Source organism: Mirounga angustirostris, unplaced genomic scaffold (genome assembly GCF_029215605.1).
Source record: "Mirounga angustirostris isolate CCGP_5_RB_7025 unplaced genomic scaffold, mMirAng1.0.hap1 SCAF_5, whole genome shotgun sequence".
NCBI lineage: Eukaryota > Metazoa > Chordata > Mammalia > Carnivora > Phocidae > Mirounga > Mirounga angustirostris.
Genome location: NW_026991713.1, coordinates 136,615,094 through 136,634,854, shown reverse-complemented (window position 1 = coordinate 136,634,854; position 19,761 = coordinate 136,615,094). Strand labels below are relative to the sequence as shown.

The window sequence follows — 19,761 nt, the reverse complement described above, 5'->3', positions numbered from 1 at the left end:
GGACCAACCCCTCCACCTACTCACCACGGACGCTGCACGCATGACTGGGGCCTCCTGTTACCCTAACCGCGCTGCTAGTATGGGGCAGTCTCCATTGGCCAACCTGCACCAACGTACCATGAAGGAAATAAAGTTATTCAGTGAGAGGCTCCAGGTTACTAATGGAGATGCCCAGAGGGTCAAAACTCTGAACAGCCACATACTTGGCAGAAATAGTGAGACTGTCTTCCTCTCCATCTTCCCCCCCAGTTTCTAGATATTCTCATTAGCTTCGACAATGTGATTCTGCATCAAGGTTTTGGAAAGCCTCCAAATGTTCTATATATAATTTAAAGTTTAGCTGTTAGATGCAGAGCAGAATTATTTTTAAATTTGGACAAGGACACTGAAAGACAACAGGCCCCAGGAAGCAGGGGCGGCGGCCACATTCCCTAGGTTAGCGGATGATGGAGCGTTGGTGCATGGACTTTCCAAATTCTAGGGAGCAGGAGAGGAACATGGGGCATGCGGAAAAGGCAAGGCCATGTGGTGTGGTTGCAGATTAGCTCGAAGCTAGCTGGATGGCTGGAAGGGAAGGAAATTGCCAAGATGAGGGGCAGAGTTATAGCCTGCAGGCCGGAAGGACTAGGACCGTTCCTCTAGCAGCCCTGAAGAAAACAAATCCTGCCAGCAACCTGGGAGTGTGTGCAGAGGGGAGCCTTCAGATGAGCCTTCAGACCCTGGCCCACAGCTGGCTGCAGCCTGGGCAGGTTATGGGCAGGGGCCAGCGAAGCCCACCTGAATTCCTGACCACGGGACAATACTTCCTGTGACATAAGCGTGTGCTGCCGTGTGCCACAGAAGTTTGGGGTAAATTTTAGGCAGCAACAGAGAACTAGCGCACATGTCCTATCCTGCTAGAGGTAAGCGATGCAGTCAGGAGGCCATGCAATTGTCCCCTCTGGTATCAGTTTCTCTTCCAAGGCCAAAGTTAAACAAACACCCCGCAAAAACCATCCAGTTGAAGGGTCTGAAGAACTATTAAAATACACGTATTGCAAGAGAATAAGAAAGGAGAGGGCTCCGTCTCTCCATATTAGCTGGCGGTCTCTGTACATGGCACTCTGATACTCTGAACAATGGGTCAGAGCTCTAGGCGGCAGCTGGGGGAGAGCGACGGGTGACTCCCCTGAGCCACAACTCTGCATCCATACATCTTAGCTTTTGCGAAACAGACAGAGCCTTGGGCGTCTGAAGACAGTTAACCTTACTGTTTTTAATTAACTATCACATATTTATCCCAAAACAATACTTGTTCATTGCAGGATAAGAGAATACCCACAATAAGCAAAAGAAAGAGAATAGAAATATCTAGATCTGTTTACATATACATGCACACTTGTGCACGCACACGCAGGGGCTCACGGTATTTGCCTCTTACGGATATATCCTGGACATATTTCCATGTCAATAAATGTTTATGCTCATAATAGTAACAGCAATTGAAAACTATTCCAGTACATATTTTTACCATAATTTACTTAACCTATTGTCATGTTTGGACTCCATTTATAGCCATTGTTTTCTTTTTTTTTTTTTTAAGATTTTATTTATTTATTGACAGACACAGGGAGAGAGGGAACACAAGCAGGGGAAGTGGGAGGGGACAAGCAGGTCTCCAGCGGAGCACAGAGCCCAATGTGGGCCTGGATGTGGGGCTGGATGTGGGGCTGGATGTGGGGCTGGATCCCAGGACCCTGGGATCATGACCTGAGCCGAAGGCAGACACTTAACGACTGAGCCACCCAGGCGCCCCTATATCCATTGTTTTCTATATTACAGGCAATTCAGTGACAAAAGGCCAACCTCTGACTTTACATTACAAAAATACCAATTGTATACGAAGTTAAAGGGCTTTCAGCTAAGATAGAATTCAGTGTGCCCCAACGTTTTAAAGTGTAGGATGCCCTAGGAAGGAGTGGGTGATTCTAGAGCAAAAATCCTAGGCTGCGGGTGTGGGACCTCTGGGTGCAGCCTGGTTCTGTTCCCCTGCCCTGGGAGAGTGAAGGGCACCCACCCAGGACTCCCAAAAGGCCCAGTGTTTCTTTCCAGCGGCCCCTAAGCTGCTCAGGCTTAATCCATTTGAGCAGTCACTCTCAGGCTTTGCAATAATTAGAACACACGGGGAGCTTGTTAAAAATACATATTCCCTGGTGTCAGTAATTCTGGTGGGGCTGGGAAAAACCAGGCCAGGGTGATTCTGATGACCCTGGGGTTGAGGGATTCACCAATAATACTGACCAGCAGAGGTCAGACCTCCAGCTCTAAGGCAGGTAGTTCTTTCTCTTTTACAATAAATTTTTGATGCTCAGAGAGATGAGCTAGAGGATCAGGTGTAGCTGGGAGGAGGTAAGCTCCTAAATGTGCGTATGGCCATCTTTTGGCGGGGGGGGGGGGGGGGGGGGGGGGGGGGGGGGGGGCTATGTAGATAGCTTGTTTGTGTTGCTATTACACACTTCTCTGGGTTAACTCAAGTCTTTCCTTGAGCTTTTTTCCCCTCTTGTATCCACTGGATAAACATTTATTGAGCCACTATCTGTAAGCTGAGGCCTGGTGCCACCCTACCGTGAACTGTCAATGGGGCATTTCTGAAACTCTTTTCTTGGGGTAACCTGCACTCCAAGCACAGTGCTGGGTGCCTGGTGACCCTAGGCCCCTGAAAGGGACGGGCTCCATATCCGAAGCAGTTAACTGGCATTGAGCTGAGCTCGGTGAAGAGTCGGCTGGTCGTTCATCCTTCACCCGAGGATACTGGATACGAATGTTTTAGGTTCGGAGATTCCCCGCAGAGCTGTGGGAGTTTCTAGCTGACAACACACGTACAAGCCAGTGTCCTTAGGTAAGAGCTTCGGTCTAATCTCCCCCGACAAGTCTTCCCTGCGCCCTCCACCGCCCCACTGTCTTCTCTGCAACCAGGTCCTGCTGGCTGGCTGGCTGGTGTCGCTAAGACCATCTCCTTGGTCACTTCCTGCTCCTCCTCTAGCCGGAGGCAGGCCCAGGGCTTGGTCATCGCCAACCAGCGACGCCCACTTTTGCCACCAGCTTGAGGATCCGCTGCACGTCCTCCCAACCCCAGGCCACAGGTGAAACCTGGGGGAGCCGTAGAAAAAGCTGGGGCGCCCTCGGCTCCGAGCGGGGAGGAATCCCGCGGGGAGCGCCTCCGTTGCGTTCTGCTTCCCTAGTAGCCGCGGGCCCCGCGCCCCCCCCCACCTGCCACCCGCAATGCTCCCACAATTGCTGTGATCCCGCCCATCTAAGATGCTCCGCCCACCTGCCATGCTTTTCTTTCCCCCGGGGATGCTCCCCAGGGGACCTTGATCCTCCTCCACCCAGCGATGCACCCTCCACCTGCCGCCCCGCCCCTCTCAGACCATCCGCTGCCCCCGCCCCCACCTGTGGCGCTCCTCCGCCGCGCTCCTCCCGCCCACGTTCGGCGCTGGGTCCGCCCGCTCCCCTCGTACCTCCCCCCACCTGCGGCGCTCCCCCACCCTGGACGCACCACCACCCGCCGAGCTCCCCGACTGGCCTGAGGCGCGCCCCCGCCCCGCGCGTCCCGCCGGCCGGCCCCCGCGCCCTGGAGCCCGCCCTTGGCCGCCCATTGGCGCGCGCCGAGCGGGCGGGGCGGACGGTTCCGAGTCGCAGTGGCGCGGGCGGGGGCACTGCCTGCTGAGCACCCGCCCCAGCACAGTCTCGGCCTGCTCGCCATGGACGACGAAGATGTCGCCAACCGCAAGGTCTCCTTCCGAAAGTGCCTGGAGCACCTCTCCGGGGCCGGCAAGGCCATCGGAGTGCTGACCAGCGGCGGGGATGCCCAAGGTGCGCGACCGCCTGACCGGGCCGGGGGATAAGTGATGGGAGGAGGGACCGGGAAGAGGGGATGGGGTACGCGGGGCAAGCGGGGACAAGCGATGGGAGCCCCAGGAGGAAGCGAGGGAGAGGGGGTACTGCGGCTCAGAGCAGGGTGGGGGAGAAATCCTGGCGCCCGGGAACCGCAGGGGTACCTTCCGGGGCAGGAGTGGGCGGTGCAGCCTCAGGAGGAGTCTGGAGGAGTCTTCCCTCCCGCAGGAGGAGGGAAGAATGTGGCCTTAGGATCCTTTATCGGGAAGATCAATTAATTTCCCCCCTCCACGTTTAGTTTTTAAATTGAGACTGGCTGTGGGGTCTCCTGGACGGCCCTTGGAGGTCATTTCTCGTCCGAGTCGTAGGGTGGGGCCGACACCCCTGGGAAGCTTAGGAGTTGCGCGGCCACCTGGATGCCGCGGCCCCCACCCCCCTCGCACCCCGCCCCCACCGGGTGGAAACAACGGATCCCCGCCGCGCGTCCTGCGGATTCGCGTCCCCCGCGCGGCGCGGGCGGGGTCCCCGCTGTTGCCTGGTGGGGCGCGGCGAGGGGCGCGAGGGGACCCCGCCCGGGATGCCCACGGCCCAGTTTCCGCTGGAGGCTTTCCACCGCTCTCCTGACAAAACCGAAAACTGAAATAGGTCACAAGGCCCGCCCCGCCAGCCTCCTCCGGCTGGGAAGGACCAGGAAGCCGGGTCTCTGGGACGTCACCAGCACCCGGGTTGCGGACTCCAGCCCTCCTCCCCCCACCATGTGGAGGCAGATTTGGGGGAGAAGGGGACCCAAGCCCAGGGCCCGCGGATACCTAAAGAGTATTTAAATTTAAAGGAGGGGGTGACATGGCCACGCCCGGGCCCCTGGCGCTGGGTGCACGTGGGGCACAGGGATTTCCAGGCGGTGGGGTTTCCTGATCCAGGTAAATCCCTGGGTGGGGCGAGCCGCCCGCTAGAAAGTGGATCGCCGCTTTGCGGGCGGATGCGTCCCTGGAGCCTAAGATCGCCCTGGCTGGGGACGCCTCCCCAAGCTGGGTTTGGTTTTTCTTTCCTCCTCTTTCTCCTACCCCTGGTGCCCGATTTTTCCAGATTTCCAGGACACACCAGGTGGAGGGATGCTCAGGTGCTGCGCCGGGCGCCCTCGCCTGCTGCCCACCGTCCGCGGTGCGCCTGACCTTGCCTTCGCCCTTGAGTCGGGCGGGGCTGGCAGGTTGGGGCGCTGTGGCCGCAGCCCCGCCCGCCGCGCGTCTACGTGATGCCCGGCCAGTCGCCGCCCGCGCGCCCTGCGCCCTTGGCCCTAGGCATCAAGTCCCGCAGCCGGCGCGCGGGGCGCAGTAGGTGAGGGGATGGCGCTTCAGCGCGGGCAGCGTCCCCGGAGCCTGAGTCCCCGGAGCGTGAATCCTCGGTGAGACCCGCCTCGTCCTGTTGTGGGCGGGGACCGCGGCGCCAGTCACCGCCCCCACCGCACAGGCCGCTTTTGCGCCCGCGAGCGAAGCCGGGCTGTTCTGCCTGAACTGGTATTCTAGTAAAGTGAGCCCCGGTGTAAAAACATTCCGGAGAAGGAAAAGGTGGTAGAGCCAAGGCCCGGATTGGGGAAATGCAGTGACACCGAGGATATCGCCCACGTGACGTAAATGAACACTTAGAGGTGTGCCACGTGGAGCCCTGTGGGGTCGCGGTGGGGCTAAGAGTGGCTTCCTACCACATGGCATAAAAAGCATGTGCGTCTGGAGACCTGCCCTAGCACGAATTAGGAAGCACAATTGGGGCCCTGCAAGGGAATACAACGTTGGCACAGGAAGAGGAACTAGTCTCTAAAACCACCAGGCTTCAAGGCCAGAGTTTCAAGGTTATTTGACAATTAAGGTGCTGTGTCTGTTGGGGAAAAAAAAAAAAAAAGCATTTATGTGTCCACTCTTTGGAATCCCTGTCCAAGAGTTTGCTCAGCTACTTGGTAAATGACGTGCAGGCACTGGGGACCGTGGTGCAACACACAGAACCTAGCCCGGCTCAGCCACTTGTGAGTAGTTCCAGTAGGGGCCAGGAAGTCCACCTGTCTTCTGCTTAGTGGAACAGGATACTCTGAGAACCCAAATTACATGAGAAGCCTGCTTGGTTGGTGTCAGGGCCACGGGAGATGCTCTCAGCTGATACCTCAGGGCTGGCCCAGGGAGAGCCCCTGTGCTCCCGGCATTTCACCCCAGGCAGAAGGGAGGTTTTCTTGGACTTCGTGCAAAGCACGGTCTCCCGCTTTTTTGCTGCTCTGACCTGATGGAGCATCTGAGCACATGTCCTTCTGAGAAGGCTTGTCTAGACATGTGCTCAGAGGGGCTGGTCTTAGCAGCAACATGTTTACAGACCCTTAGACAAGGTCATTCTTAGAGATATTGTCTGAGACGCTTGGTTCTTTTGCCATTTTATCCTGACTCCAAATTCTGTCAGTACTTGATTTTCCCTGCAGTAGAGAGAATTTGGCTCCTTGCTAAAGATCCAGGGGAGCATATGTAAGTCTTAATGTCAGGTTTTCCAATCAGATGTAAAATTTTGGTCAAATTCCAACTGGGGCGGGGCGGCGGGGGAGGTGAGCATAGCTACTATTTATTGGGCACATTTTGTGTCCCAGGAGCTTTACAGTTATCTCCAGGCCTGATCACATTGCTTCCAGATATGTATGTCTTCGTTTTGGAGGTGGGGAGAGAGACCTACGGAGACATAAGCAACTTGGTTTGGGTTACACAGCTCATATGTGGCCTCTATCAGTATTTAAACCAACTTCTGTCAGATTTCAGTCCCAGGGACTTCCCAGGAGGCCATGCTCTTCAGGGGCCTTGTAAAGTGAAAGTCCAAGTTTTAAAGGTTCTATTTATGTATGCTGTACTTACTTATTACAGAGAGAGAGAGAGAGAGACAGTGGGGTTGGGGGGAAGGGGGAGAGGGAGAGAGAGAATCCCAAGCAGACTCCCTGCTGAGGGCAGGGTCTGGCTCGTGGCTCCATCTCAAGACCCTGAGATCAAGACCTGAGCCAAAATCAAGAGTCAGATGCTTAACCCACTGAGCCACTCAGGGGCGTCCAGATGATTTTTAAACAGCTTTGGTAGTAGAGCAGAAAATACCTTTTTACAGGGATAGCACTAGGTCAGCCAAAGCCAGAGTGATGAAACACTTTGTTTTCCAGTCGAATTTAGTAATTATTAAAAAACAAAAGTAAATCCTGCATCTCTATTCTTACTGCCCCAGCCCCGCCCACTAAGGAAGACTATTTCCAGGGCTAATTACTTTTCTCATTCTTCGGGTTTCTTCTGCTGTCACAAGGCATGTCTGCAAGTTAAAACTGAATTTCCACCTTGCTGGACAGACAGCCTTTCCATGACTAAGTAAGTAGCTACCCTCGAGCAAGATTGTGTCATCCACCAAAAATGATTCATGGGCATAGACACAGTCTGTGGGATCAGCCAGGTGCAGATGAGAAGGTGGAGAAATTGAGTGCCCCCTGCAGGCAGCGTGGCTATAAAGTCCTCTTGCCTAAGGCGAAGCAAACATGAATACAGTATCCAGAGAATTCACATAAATTGAGTCTGTGTCAGTCTTTAAAAGAACAGCAAGAATCACTAACGTTTGCTGGTGGCGGGCGCTACGCTTGTGTGCACTAACTTTTTCTTGGTTCACGCGGGAGTGAGCGAGCTTTGCGAGGAACTGGCTTCCTTGAGTTCTAAGTGGTAGACGGGGCTGAGCCCTGAGGCTGCAGAGAGGATGGGAGGTCGTCTTCAGTGCATTTCTGGTGTCCAGCACAGGATGCGGCAGGAGGCAGGCTCTCAGATGTTTGCTGGATGGCTCCCTCTGAATCCCTCCAGGGCCCTATGGGCCACTCCCTTTCGTAAAATGCTGGGTGACTGCAATCCGGGCTCCTTCCTTCTCATTAAGTCATTCCAGTGACTTGAACCTTCACTAATCAGAAGCACTCTTCTATCTGCAGAGCAGGATCTGGGAATGGCTAATGCCTCAAAGCTTGGAACTTTATAGCGGTCGGCAGAAATGCGGGGCACTGGTGGCTGGAGCCCAGCACGGGGCGGTTCGGCCATTGATCACGTACTGCTTGAATATGGCACTGGGGCCCCGCTTGTGCAGGATCCTTCTGTATTCATTCGGAGGTGTGCTGGCTGCAAAACCCAGCTCGGTGCAGAGGGAAACGGGGGCCCAGGCCTGGGGGCCCCTTACTATCCTGGAACTCTGTACACATACGTTCTAGAGTAGGAGGATTTTTTTCCATGTAAAATTTAGTAATTAATTTAGCAAGCACGGTTGCATCTAGGAGGCGGTGTGTTAGAACTACAGTGCTCACCCCATGAGTGCCTTGGGCCATCAGCCACTGCACCCTCTTCTGTAATGCACACACTCTGCGGGGCACCCCCAGGCGACTCTCAGAAGCTAGACGCTTCTGTCTTCTTTCAGAAAAACTCAATCCTGCCTTGGGGGGAACAAACAGCTTTGGTTCAGAACTGAAACCTTTCATCAGGGAGAACTGGGGCCGGTGGGACACGCTCCACCAACCTGATGGACCGTCAGAAGCAATCACCATTAGAAGCCTGGAGATGGGCCAGCAACGTGGTAAGGGCAGACGTCGGGACACAAAACTGTAGGCCTAGTGCGGTTGTAACTAGGTTGGGAAGGTGTATTTGGATAAAGAACAGGCAGTCTTATGTTGAGAAAAAGCAAGCTTGGCACAGGGCTCCCTTTTTATTTGCTGCAGCGCCCCTGCCAGGAAGCTCCCGTGTCCTCCCACTGCCCCTTCGGGCCCTGCATCTTCGCCACTGTCTACTTAGCTTGCTGGGAATTACAGTAATTGTGCTTGTCAGGATAAGAAGCAGCAAAGCGTGTGGCAGAGCAGAGCCTCGAGAGTCGCAAGACTGATTAATAGGTCCTGGTTCCTGGTTCTGCTCTCTGCTAGCCTTGGGCAGGGCCTCTGTTTTTCGTTTGCAAAATGAAGGACGCAGAGTCACTCACCCGCTGTCCTCTTCCATCCTCCCTTCTTCCTCTTCCCTTCAGTGGAAGGAGGAGGACAGGGGGAGGCGCAGAAGAGAAAGGGCAGCACACCGCTCAGGACCCCGCCAGCCCTCCTGCCCCTGGGGGCTCGCGAGCTTCCTCCCTCCCGGTTGCATAGCCCTTCTGATTTTGTGGGTCTGGGTCTAGTGGGGGCCTGAGAATCACACCTGGTCCCCCACGCTTGCGTCCCGGGTGCATGGGGCAGTTTCGGAGGATGGCTTTCTGACCTTGATGAGAACCTTGACTGGGAAGGTTAATGACCCTAGGACCCCTTGTATAAAAAGGTGTAAATAAGTGACGTGGCTGGACGTTTCTTTTGGCCAGAAAATGGTCGGATGAGTGGTGTAGGGTGACTGGTTCAGCTCTGGGTTAACATTCCTATGGTCTGGTTCCCCTTTTCATATCCTCATCCCACCAATGAATGATGACCGTGGAGGTGCGAGGCCATGCCTCAGGCCGACAGTGGACCCCCGTCTCTCAGGGGGCTGGCACTGAGTGCTGGAAGCAAGCCAGACCTAGGAAGGAGCCCCTTTTTCTGCAAGGCCCCGGGCACCTGTGGTCAGGGACTGTGCACCGACCCCCAACCCACAGGGGCTGAGGCGTGAGCTGGGGCAAAGCAGCCCTGCTGAGGGGGGAAGTGTGTGTAGGGGCTGGGAGGAGGAGGTCAGGGCCAGATGGGTGAGGCTCCCGGGAGGGCCAGGCAATGAGGACTTTGGATTTACCTCGTGGGAGCAAGAAAACCCCTGCAGGTCCTGGCTGCTTCTGATAAGGGTCGTTTTGTGGGGCAGCCAGGAGGGGTGGGGTTGGGAGCCCAAGTTTAGGGTCTCATGGGGAGTGGATTGGGCCATGGCTGGAGGGCTGTAGGGGTGGAGCTGGGCCCGCCTGCCGCAGGGTGCCCCTGTGGCGAGGACCCAGGGATGTGGGGTGGATTTTGTAAGTGGAGGGTTTTGCCTCAGATAGGAGCTTACCTGTACTGCAGGAGGAAAGGCCGAGGACGGGAGCAGAGGTGGAAGCAGGTAGGCTGGTGAGAGAATGTTCTTTACAGCGGTGCTTACACTAGTGAGCAATGGGAAGACCCGCGGAAACCCATCAGTAGGAGCTTAGCTACTTTAGGTACCTGGAAGGGAATATTCATCCCCTTCTGCAAAGAGCTCTGCACTGATGCCCGCAGTAAGGTAAACACACTACTGCTACAGAGTAGATTCAGAACTAGATCCCATGCTGTGTGGGAGAAACAGGCTCCCACGCGAAGCCCGTTATGTATGTGACTTTACCCTGTCACCACACGAAAACAATTAATTGTAAATGTATATTTTATCCAACCTAGTAGTCAATCCCTCATCAGTATAAAGATCGTCAATAAGATATCCCACATTCTTTTTTTTCCATGCTGAGCCATGCAGTCCGCTCTGACTCGGCCAGGTGCCGCCGTCCCAGGGACAGTGGGGTTCCAGCACCTGGGGTGGCCATCTCAAGGGGAAGGTGATGAGCCGGGGGAAATAGCTCCAGACAGTCTGGTCTAAAGGGTTAAATAAGGAGACTGATTGTACTCTTCAGATCACGTGGGAAACAACAAGAATGAACCCCCATTATTTTATTAGAATCAACATATCCTTTGCTTCTTGCAGAATATCCCAAGTTTAAATGTTATCAGAGCAGATCTCCGGAGGCATTTGGAAACAGGTCCGCTGCACTCCATGACCTCAAGGAAGGAATGATCTTTCTTCTTATTTTAAATTATTAATTTTTTTATTATAATGTTTTAAGTTTTTGTTTTCATTCCGGTATAGTTCACATGCAGTGTCCTATTAGTGTCAGATATACAATATAGTGACTGATTGAACAACTCTTTTTTTTTTTTTAAGTGTTTATTTTAATTCAGGAAGGAATGATCTTAACGGCCCTGCTTCCCTGCAGGATATTTTAGTAAGAAGCAGTGGATATGTAAAATCAAGACAGCAGTTTAATGGCCTGTTTTGTCTGTCTCATCTCAAGTACTGATCACACAGTTCCCACTCAGCTGCTCCTAATTTTTTCAAGGTCTGTTCATTTCATTTTTGGTTTCCATAACCAACCTCTCCATTCCCTGCGGGCCAGGGTCTAAATTTTTACAAATGACAAGGAGGTTACTTTCCAAATATTACGATTCTGACCTGGTAGCAGGATTACATTTTCCCATGGTAGTAATGAGGAGAGTTGTTTGAATTCCCAGATCTGGCTACCAACACAAAAGCAAAAGCACGAGGAATGAAGCCCATCGTCCAAACTGTGTGTGACAGAGGCCATGGGGGAACATCGGGGTGTTCTCTGCTGTGCTTGGTTTTTGTCCTCCAGGGGCCCCTCCTTGGAAGATGTCCACCCGCAGGGCCCAACCCTACACCCCACTGGCAGGGAGCCCTGGCAGACCCAGCAGGCCCCGCCCCAAACAGTGAAACCCAGAACTGGGGACCAGCAGCCCTTTTTATTCCTCAGGTTTCCCTTAGGAGATTCTAATGCACAGCCATTGTACCAGAGGGAATTCGCTCGTCTTTTAAGTTAAAATATAACGGAGACTAAGGTTTATACTGCAGGTGTGCCCTTTATCATTTCTGTTCCCTTGGCTTTCCGTTTGTCTGCTCAGAGCCTGACTTCCTCATCACCCCTGGGGGACTCCGGACCCCACGGGCTTGCTGTGAGCATCCATCCGCCCTGAGCTGGAGGCACAGGCCCGCCCCACGCCCCACGCCCGGGGCTGGCCCCAGCTGTGGGAAGAGGTCAGCAGGTTTAACTCAACTGCACTCACTTTCAGTAAAAGCCCGGGGAGGCTGGAAGGTGGTTCTTAGGTGGTTCTTAGGCATCTTGTGGAAGATGCCGAGTCCGGCTCCTCCGTCCCTGCCCTCCGGAAGGTTCCACCCCCTCCCCGGAGGCTCTGGCAGCGCTGAGGGGACCCCCATTGCCGCAGGTGACCAGCTCCTTCTCAGGTGAGCACAGGTTCACCCCAAGAGGCTGGGGTGCGAGTCAGGTGCTGGGGCTGGTGTGAAGGTGTGCGGGCCACCCATGACAGGTCTCCTGGGCGTCCCCTCCGGATCACGTGTACTTGTCACAGTTTCCTCCTGCCATTGCTTACATTGGTTAGAACCCCCCAATTTATCGTGCCTTTAGGAGCGACCCCCTGGAGCTGTGTCCTCATAAAGGGGTGCTCAGGAGGGCGAAGGCCTGACGTCGGGTATTAATCATGCTGGTCACCTGGTGATCGTGCTGGTGTGGTTGAAGCGTTTGGGGTTAACTTCCCTGGGACAGTGGCCGCCGAGCGAGTCCTAGAATCCTGGAGTCTGTCCGAAGGGCCCGCGAGGAGCTGGGCCTCTCCATCCCCGTAAGGTCTGCGGGCGAGGCTGCGTGCGCCCTGGACCAGCTGCGGAGGCGCTAACGCCCCACACGTGTGGCCTTGCCCCACAGCGCGCGCGGGCGTGGGGCGCTCTCCCATCAAGAAGGGGAGTGGGTGGGCTTTCTGGAGGTCAGGAGCCCCGTCTCGAGGTCGCATCCGGCAGTCCTGGGGGAGCTGTGGGTTGTGCTGTGTAGAGGGCCCTGAGGTTCAAGGATGAGCATCCGGGGGGCGGGGCCAAGCAGGTAGGAGTCCCGAGGTGGAAAATCTCTCCCTGCAGATTGGCGTGCAAGCCCCGTAGGACCCACAGCAGGAACGTGGGCGAATTCGTGCTTGCGGAGGCTGATACGGTCAACCTCCGGCTGGTGCCAGGACAGTGCCACAGCGTGGGACCACGTTTCTACGGGGGTCCCTTGGCTGGCTCCAGGGGGCAGGCAAGGGGAAAAGACGCAGGGCAGCTTTTGCTTTTTAAGATGTTGTTTCTGGGGCGCCCGGGTGGCTCAGTCAGTTAAGGGTCTGACTCTTGGTTTTGGCTCAGGTCAGGATCTCAGCCCTGGGTAGGGCTCTGTGTGCAGTATGGAGTCCGCTTGGGATTTTCTCTGTCCCTCTGCCCCTCCTCTGGACCACTCTCTTTGTCTAAAATAAATAAAATCTTAAAAAAAAAGAAAGATTTTATTTCTAAGTAATCTCTGCACCCAAAGTGAGGCTTGAACTCACAACCCGGAGACCTAGAGTCACATGCTGCTGGGGCTGAGCCAGCCAGGCCCCCCTGATTTTTTTTTTAAGGATTTTATTTTTTGGCGCAGTTTTGTTTCATAGCAAAATTGAGTGGAAGGTGCAGACAGTGCCTGTATCCCCCGCCACACAGGTGCACAGCTCTCCCCACTCCCCACGTCCCCACCTTGTGGCACGTGTGTTATAGACGATGAACCTGCACTGACTCCCCATCCTCCCCCAAAGCCCATGGTTTCCACCAGAGTCCCTGCTGGTGGTGTGTGTCCTGTGGGTTTGGACAGATGTGGAATGACCGCAACCACCCGTGTAGCATCAGAATAGCATCACTACCTCTCCTGTCGCCCCAAGCTCCTGGTGACCCTGATCTTTTTGCTGTCTCCATAGTTGTGCCTTTTCCAAAATCTATTTTTTTTTTAACAAAAAGAATGTACTTATAAATTACTTGTGTAATTGCTAACCAAAGAGAAAAAGCCATTTCAAGTCCTTCTGGCCATGGTGTGGATAACGTTAGAGGGACATGTCAGGATTCGGGGCAAAGGTCAGGAGAAATGTCAGTTTTAGGGGCAGGGGCTGGGGAGGGCGTGCATACTGGGCGTGAGTCACAGGGAGCCATACCTGCAGCAAGAGAGCAAACACGGGCAGAAGGTGGGGGCGTGAGGGGGGAACAGGAGTCCATCGCGTCTTGATCTATGGAGTTTGCGGGGTCTGGAGGGACGAACACCTGTTAATCAGTAGGTCATTCAAATTCTTCATGTCATAAGCGAGGTTTGAACATGAAGTAGTGAGACTCCGGACACACACATGTCCACGTCCATGTAGATTTTATCTGTGCGTGAGCCGTGGACTGACTTCTAAGGTCCACAGCTCGTCCAGCTTTGGGCCTATGGCAGCCTTTCAGACTCGGCGCCTTCGAGAGCCAATGGCCTTATTCTCGCATCTCAGAGGAGGATCAGTGCGGCGTGAACATTTCTACCCCATCTTCCGAGCAGGTTTACCATTCCTGTACACACGAATGGAGTCTCCGTGTCTGTTAACGCCCCTGGGAGCCACGGCGCCTTCCATATGCCGTTACCAGGAGTGGCCTTTACTTCATGGCTGGTGTTCTCAGCATCTTCAGTCCCGATGTTGGTTTCTGAAATGTAAACTCGTGGAGAAGGCAGACTGGAGCTGTTGGGTGGGTGTGCTCGTGGAGTTTGGCTGGGAGCCCAGGGGCTCTACGCTGGAGGCTGGGGACTGTGTCCTCCCCGAGGCCCCGGCCCGGCCCTTGTCCTCATAGGCCTAACTCTTAGCCACGGTGATGACACAGGATTCTGCAGGGGCGAAATCCACGCCTGTTCACTTAGGTCTCCACAGTGGTCGTACCGCTCAGATGGGCTGCTCACAAGTGCAGCTCCCGGGGAGAGCAAATGAGTGTGGTGGACACACGAGACCATGTTGCACGAAGCTGCTTTGAGGGGTGCCTGGGTGGCTCAGTTGGTTAAGCTTCTGCCTTGGGCTCAGGTCATGGTCTCAGGGTCCTGGGATCGAGTCCCACATCGGGCTCCCTCCTCGGCGGGAAGCCTGCTTCCCCCTCTCCCACTCCCCCTGCTTGTGTTCCCTCTCTCGCTGTGTCTCTCTCTGTCAAATAAATAAATCTTAAAAAAAAAAATGCCACTTTAAATCCCCTTTAAGTAATAGCCCCTGGGAAAGTGTGGAAAATGTCCTAGATTATCTTGAGTAGGTATTTATAGTATATTGGTTTAATTTTTCTTTTACTAAAACAGCATTACTTATTTTGAATATAAGGCCATTGACTAAAAATTGTTTTCCCCTGGTAGCTGCTAATGAAATCATGTATTTTTCTTTCATCTCCTCCTCAAATCACCGAAATTGTCCTTTTCCATATAAATTTGAGTAAGGCTAACTGCACATAAACACCCCTCCCCGCTGGTGTCTAGTGAGCGGGCCGTGTTGCCTACAGCCCCCCGCGACTCTAAGGTGCCCCGGGCTCTCTCATGATGACACGCACCGGGCTGACATCGACCCCAGAGGGATGCGCCAGGCCCGTCCTCCACGTGAGGAGCCTTCTGTGCGGGCCCGCGGTTCACCCTTGGGCCCAGCGGGTCCAATGTTAGCGCCAGAGTCGTCCCAGCCTGGTCACTGATTCCTGTCCCTGTTCCTTCCACAGGTATGAACGCCGCTGTCCGTGCCGTGGTGCGCATGGGAATATACGTGGGGGCCAAAGTGTACTTTATCTATGAGGTCAGTGTTGCGTCTCCCTTGCACTTTCTCTGACTCAGGGACCTGTGCCTCGCGCCTTCCCCGGGCTCTGCTGACCCAGATGGGCTCTGCTGACCCAGATGGGCTCTGCTGACCCAGATGCGCAGGCTCAGGCCAGGCCAGGGCCCCAGGGGCCGGCGGCCGGGGGGCGGGGGGGGGGGTTCCCGCAGGGATGCGGGACGGGGGTGGCGCTCCCTGGTCTAGGTACAGGCCTGTGACATCTGTGGCAGGGAGGGCTCAGGAAGGGGAGAGCCCATGGGGCGCAAAATGGTCTCGTGGGATTAATGTATTTATTTGTAGCCCTTCTTCCCTAAAGAGGAGATATATTCATTTAATATGGGGGTGAATTTGAATAAGTGTTAAGGTAAGTGGAAGAAAACAGCCACTTTGAGCTTTTCATCATTACTGTAGAACCCAGACCGCCTCCCTAACAACCGTTTATGTGTTAACTTTGAAACCAAGCGCCTGAAACAAGACAACAGCCCTGGCCCATTAGCTCCTGGGGTCCTGATCATGGAGAAGTAAGCCAAGTTTGGAGGGAAAGCGCCAGTGTAGTTTGGGCTGTGCTAGTTATTTCAAAAACTATCAGGAAAAAATAATTTATATTTACTTTTTAAATTTTGAAATCTCATAAAGCTGAAAACACAGAAAGAAGAGCATATGTTTTTTAAATGGCTTGGTTCCTGCAAAACCACCATTAGTATTTTTTTTTTTTTAAAGATTTTATTTATTTATTTGAGAGAGAGAGAGAATGAGAGACAGAGAGCACAAGAGGGAGGAGGGTCAGAGGGAGAAGCAGACTCCCCACTGAGCAGGGAGCCTGATGCGGGACTTGATCCCAGGACTCCAGGATCATGACCTGAGCCGAAGGCAGTCGCTTAACCGACTGAGCCACCCAGGCGCCCAGTATTTTGTATTCTGATTCTTCCTGGGTGCCTGTCCTGTGTGCAGCACCGACCTAAACCCCCCGCGCCCCCCGCCCTCCAGGAGCTGACTGTCCAGGTCCTTTTCTCCTTCTGGGAAGTGGCTGTTCATAAGTCTGTGCTCACTGGGCCACATAATGGTTTGTGTATTGTTTGCTGGAAAAAGGTTTTGTTTTTTTTTTTTGCCGTGGGCTTTGGTGTGCTTTTCTGAGCTGTGGTTCTGTGAGTTTGGGGTTTGCATTTATCTGATTTGGGTGATGTTACAGGATGGGCCCAACCAAAGCTCTCCCAGACTATTGTTTGGTCCTGTTCTGTTTGCAGCTCTTTGGGGTCACGTTGCGCCCTTAAGCGTCGGCCCTGGGCTGAGGCGCTGGCCACCAGCTGCCCCCTCACCAGCGCGGACAGAGTGCCAGGCTCCCCAGGCTCCCTCCCCTGTCCCCTCCATTCGACGTCTAGTGTCCTACAGGTGTCCACATGTGTGTGCGTTCCTGCTACTTCTGGAGACTGCATGCACACAGACCTCTCTGCCTTTTTATCTTATTTTATCTTATTTTATTCCATTTTGGGGAGGGGTTGCCTTCTGCCTGAGGGCTGAGAGAGACCACCACCCCCTGGCCTGACCACAGTTCCTCTGTGAACCTGGTTTTAAAAATCTTCTAGGGGTTGGGGCACCCTCAGATGAGGTTCTTCTGTTGTAATTAACGGCGTGTTTTCAGATCTGCCGATCTGGACCCCCCGGCTTACAACGTGCCCTGCAGCGGGTGTCACCCTGGTCGGGGGCGCTGCAATGGTGTGTGGGCTGAGCTTCTGTCCTCGGCCCCCCCTGGGTCTTTGAGGTGACAGCGGGTGTGGGAGGGAAGGGAAGGAAGTCATATCCGGTATTTTATAGTGAAAGAAACTGACGCGTGTTTCTTTAAAAAAAGTTTGCTTTTTCCGTGTCTTCTGTCACCGGCAGGGCTGGGAGAAAGCTCCCATGCCCCATCAAACCAGTAACAGGGCTGGGATCTACCCCCCAGGGGCGTGGGTGTCTGGAGGCATTTTTTGACTGTCCCGTTATCGGGTGGGAGTGGTGCTCCCGGCATCTCACGCACAGAGAGCAGGGATGCTGCTCAGCAGCCTGATGCCCAGAACAGCTCGCACAACAAGGAATTCGTGATCTGGCCCCCAGGGCCCACAGTGCCGAGGTCTGGAAGCCCCGCATTGAACCAAGGGCTGGATGTGTCCTTGCTGTGAGTGTCCTTGCTGTGAGAGCAGGGTGGGCCTGTGCGCATGCTGAATTTTTGAGTGTGGAAACTGACATAGGAACTGTCGACGTTAATCCTTCAGACTTAAGTCTTGTGTTTCTGTTGGTTTTATTGGCTCTGTATTCTGGCAGTTTTAGATAGGATATTTAGTGGGACCTCTGTTACCAGACTGCACACATTTCCAGTTAAGGAATTGAGCAGGAACATAGCAGCTTTGCCCACACATAAGGACATTGGGGCTTCCTTAGGAGAAGAGCATCTTGGATTTTCTTCAGAGGAATCCTGACCTAGGAAACCAGATGCCTCCATCCCATTGTCCGCTGGGAGAGGTGGCCTGCTCTCCATGGCCTGCTTTCCTCCTGGCCACTTTTTTTTTTTTTAAGATTTTATTTATTCATTTGAGACACAGAGATACAGAGAGAGAGAGAGCATGAGCAGGGAGAGAGGCAGAGGGAGAGGGAGAAGCAGGCTTCCCGCTGAGCAGGGAGCCTGATGCGGGGCTCGATCCCAGGACCCTGGGATTATGACCCAAACCGACTGAACCACCCAGGCGCCCCCCTCCTGCCCACTTTAGGGGCTGTGTTCTGCCCACTTTAGAGGCCGTGTTCTTCACGCCCTCTCTGAAAGGTGGGGTGGGCTTGGCATCTTGCCCCTTCCCGCCCACAGATGGGCAGCGAGGAGTCCTGACTCTGAATGGATCCCATGTCTTTCAGGGAAATGCAGGGGTTCGTGCAGTTTCTCCATCAGGAAGAGCCAGAGAGAATCCAGGCTTAGGGTAGTGAATGTCAGGATGACTATTTTCGTAATAACTGGTTTACTGGTAATTGGGCCTTGGGTGGAAGATAGAGGGTGCATGGGGAGAAGAGCAGAGCCTCCAGGAACCAGGAACAGTCCGCCCGTGAGTCCTGGAGACGGGAAGCAGACGGGAGCAGCCTGGAGCTGGACTCACGTGAACTGAAGTCATCGGTCTGGAGAGTGGACCGTGCTTCTCGCGACACCCCTCCCCCTCCCCCTCCCCCCAGAAAAGAGAAATTGTAGGGAACCAGGGCTGTTCTTTACAGCTGCATGGGAGGTGGTCTTGGACTCACTGGAGACCAAGCCCTCGGCCGGCCTCAGACCCTCGGGCTTTGCCCTGGGAGACAGTTTGGAGTGCACCAGTTTGGGGTAACATCAGCTCTTCGGGACAGACGTCGACGACCCTGTCTCTGAAATCCAAGCCTCTCTAAAATCTGCCAGTTTTACCTGACTCATCCGTACCCTCCTAGCATGACTGCCCCTAAGACGGGGCCACGGGCCACCGGCCAGGACCACCCCGTGCCCCACAGTCGTGCCAGGTTTGTCCTCTGGGGGGGCAAACACACCCCTGTCGGGGACGCCCATCCGAGACCGATTTGGACTCAAATTGAGAAGATGTTTGGTTTTGTTTTTTAAAACCTCATTCAGCAACCTGTCCCACACGTGTGTTCATTTGTGGTCCAGTTTCTAAGCTTGCCTAGAGCTTTCAAGGTTGCCGGCACACCTAAACAGTTAAACAGGTTAGTGTTATGTAAACAAAGGGTTTGGGGTTTTTTCCTTAGCAGAAAGTTTGTGGGAAGCGGATTGATTAGAGAACACTGACGTTTCTGCCGAGGGCCTGGCACTGGCTTCGTGCTGTCTGGCTGGCAGCTGGGGAGGGCTGTAAATCTGGGCCAGGTCTACGTGTGGTGCATGACGAGCCCAAGGGCGCCATCTGGGAAGGCTGGGGCGGGTGGTGGATTAACCCATTCTTTCCACCTATGGAGCCAGTTGATTTTTTTTTTTTCCCCTTCTAGGCTAGGGTTTTTCCTTAGAGACCTACAGATGTCTTTAGCAACTTGGGGATGGTGATGGCAAGGACATCACGTGGCTTTTCAAGACTATGCTCAGTAGACCACCCTGGCTTCAGGTGGACCAGGGGGAGGAGATATGTTCTCTGTTCCTGTGATCTTGGTCGGAGAGACAGGCTAGTCCTATTTCATGCAATCTGTGGGCTCAAAATCCTATTAGCTGAAGGTTTTCCTGCAGATTGACAAAAATTACAGCTCTTTAAATAGGACTCACTTAAAAAGTGTTTTCTCTTTATAATAACACTTCCCCATTGGGCATGCTCATGCCAACCTGTAAATCTCCACAGGGCCCATATCCCTGTTTTCTGAGGCTCAAAGAAAGGCTGGAGTGGTGCCCATCACATTTAGCAGCTGATTGGGTTAAAAACAAGCATCTCCGTGTGTGCTGGTCAGGACTTCCTACTGAGAGGGCCTCAGAGCAGCTCAGAGCGCTGTTCTGGCCTCACCAGCTTCCGGCTGCA

General features: G+C 54.1%; 1 protein-coding gene across 2 annotated transcripts in view; it reads left to right on the top strand.

Annotated features, from left to right (window-relative positions):
- The first annotated feature begins 3,663 nt into the window (after positions 1 to 3,663).
- PFKP (phosphofructokinase, platelet) overlaps positions 3,664 to 19,761 on the top strand; it is a 49,398-nt gene continuing 33,300 nt past the window's right edge. Inside the window, exons 1-2 of one of the 2 annotated variants that reach the window (XM_054507387.2) lie at positions 3,664 to 3,855; positions 15,177 to 15,250. In XM_054507387.2, coding sequence (XP_054363362.1) covers positions 3,744 to 3,855; positions 15,177 to 15,250 — 186 coding nt within the window. In that variant the 5' untranslated portion in view covers positions 3,664 to 3,743. The remainder of the gene's footprint in view (positions 3,856 to 15,176; positions 15,251 to 19,761) is intronic. The other variant, XM_045874497.3, reaches the window with a different exon arrangement.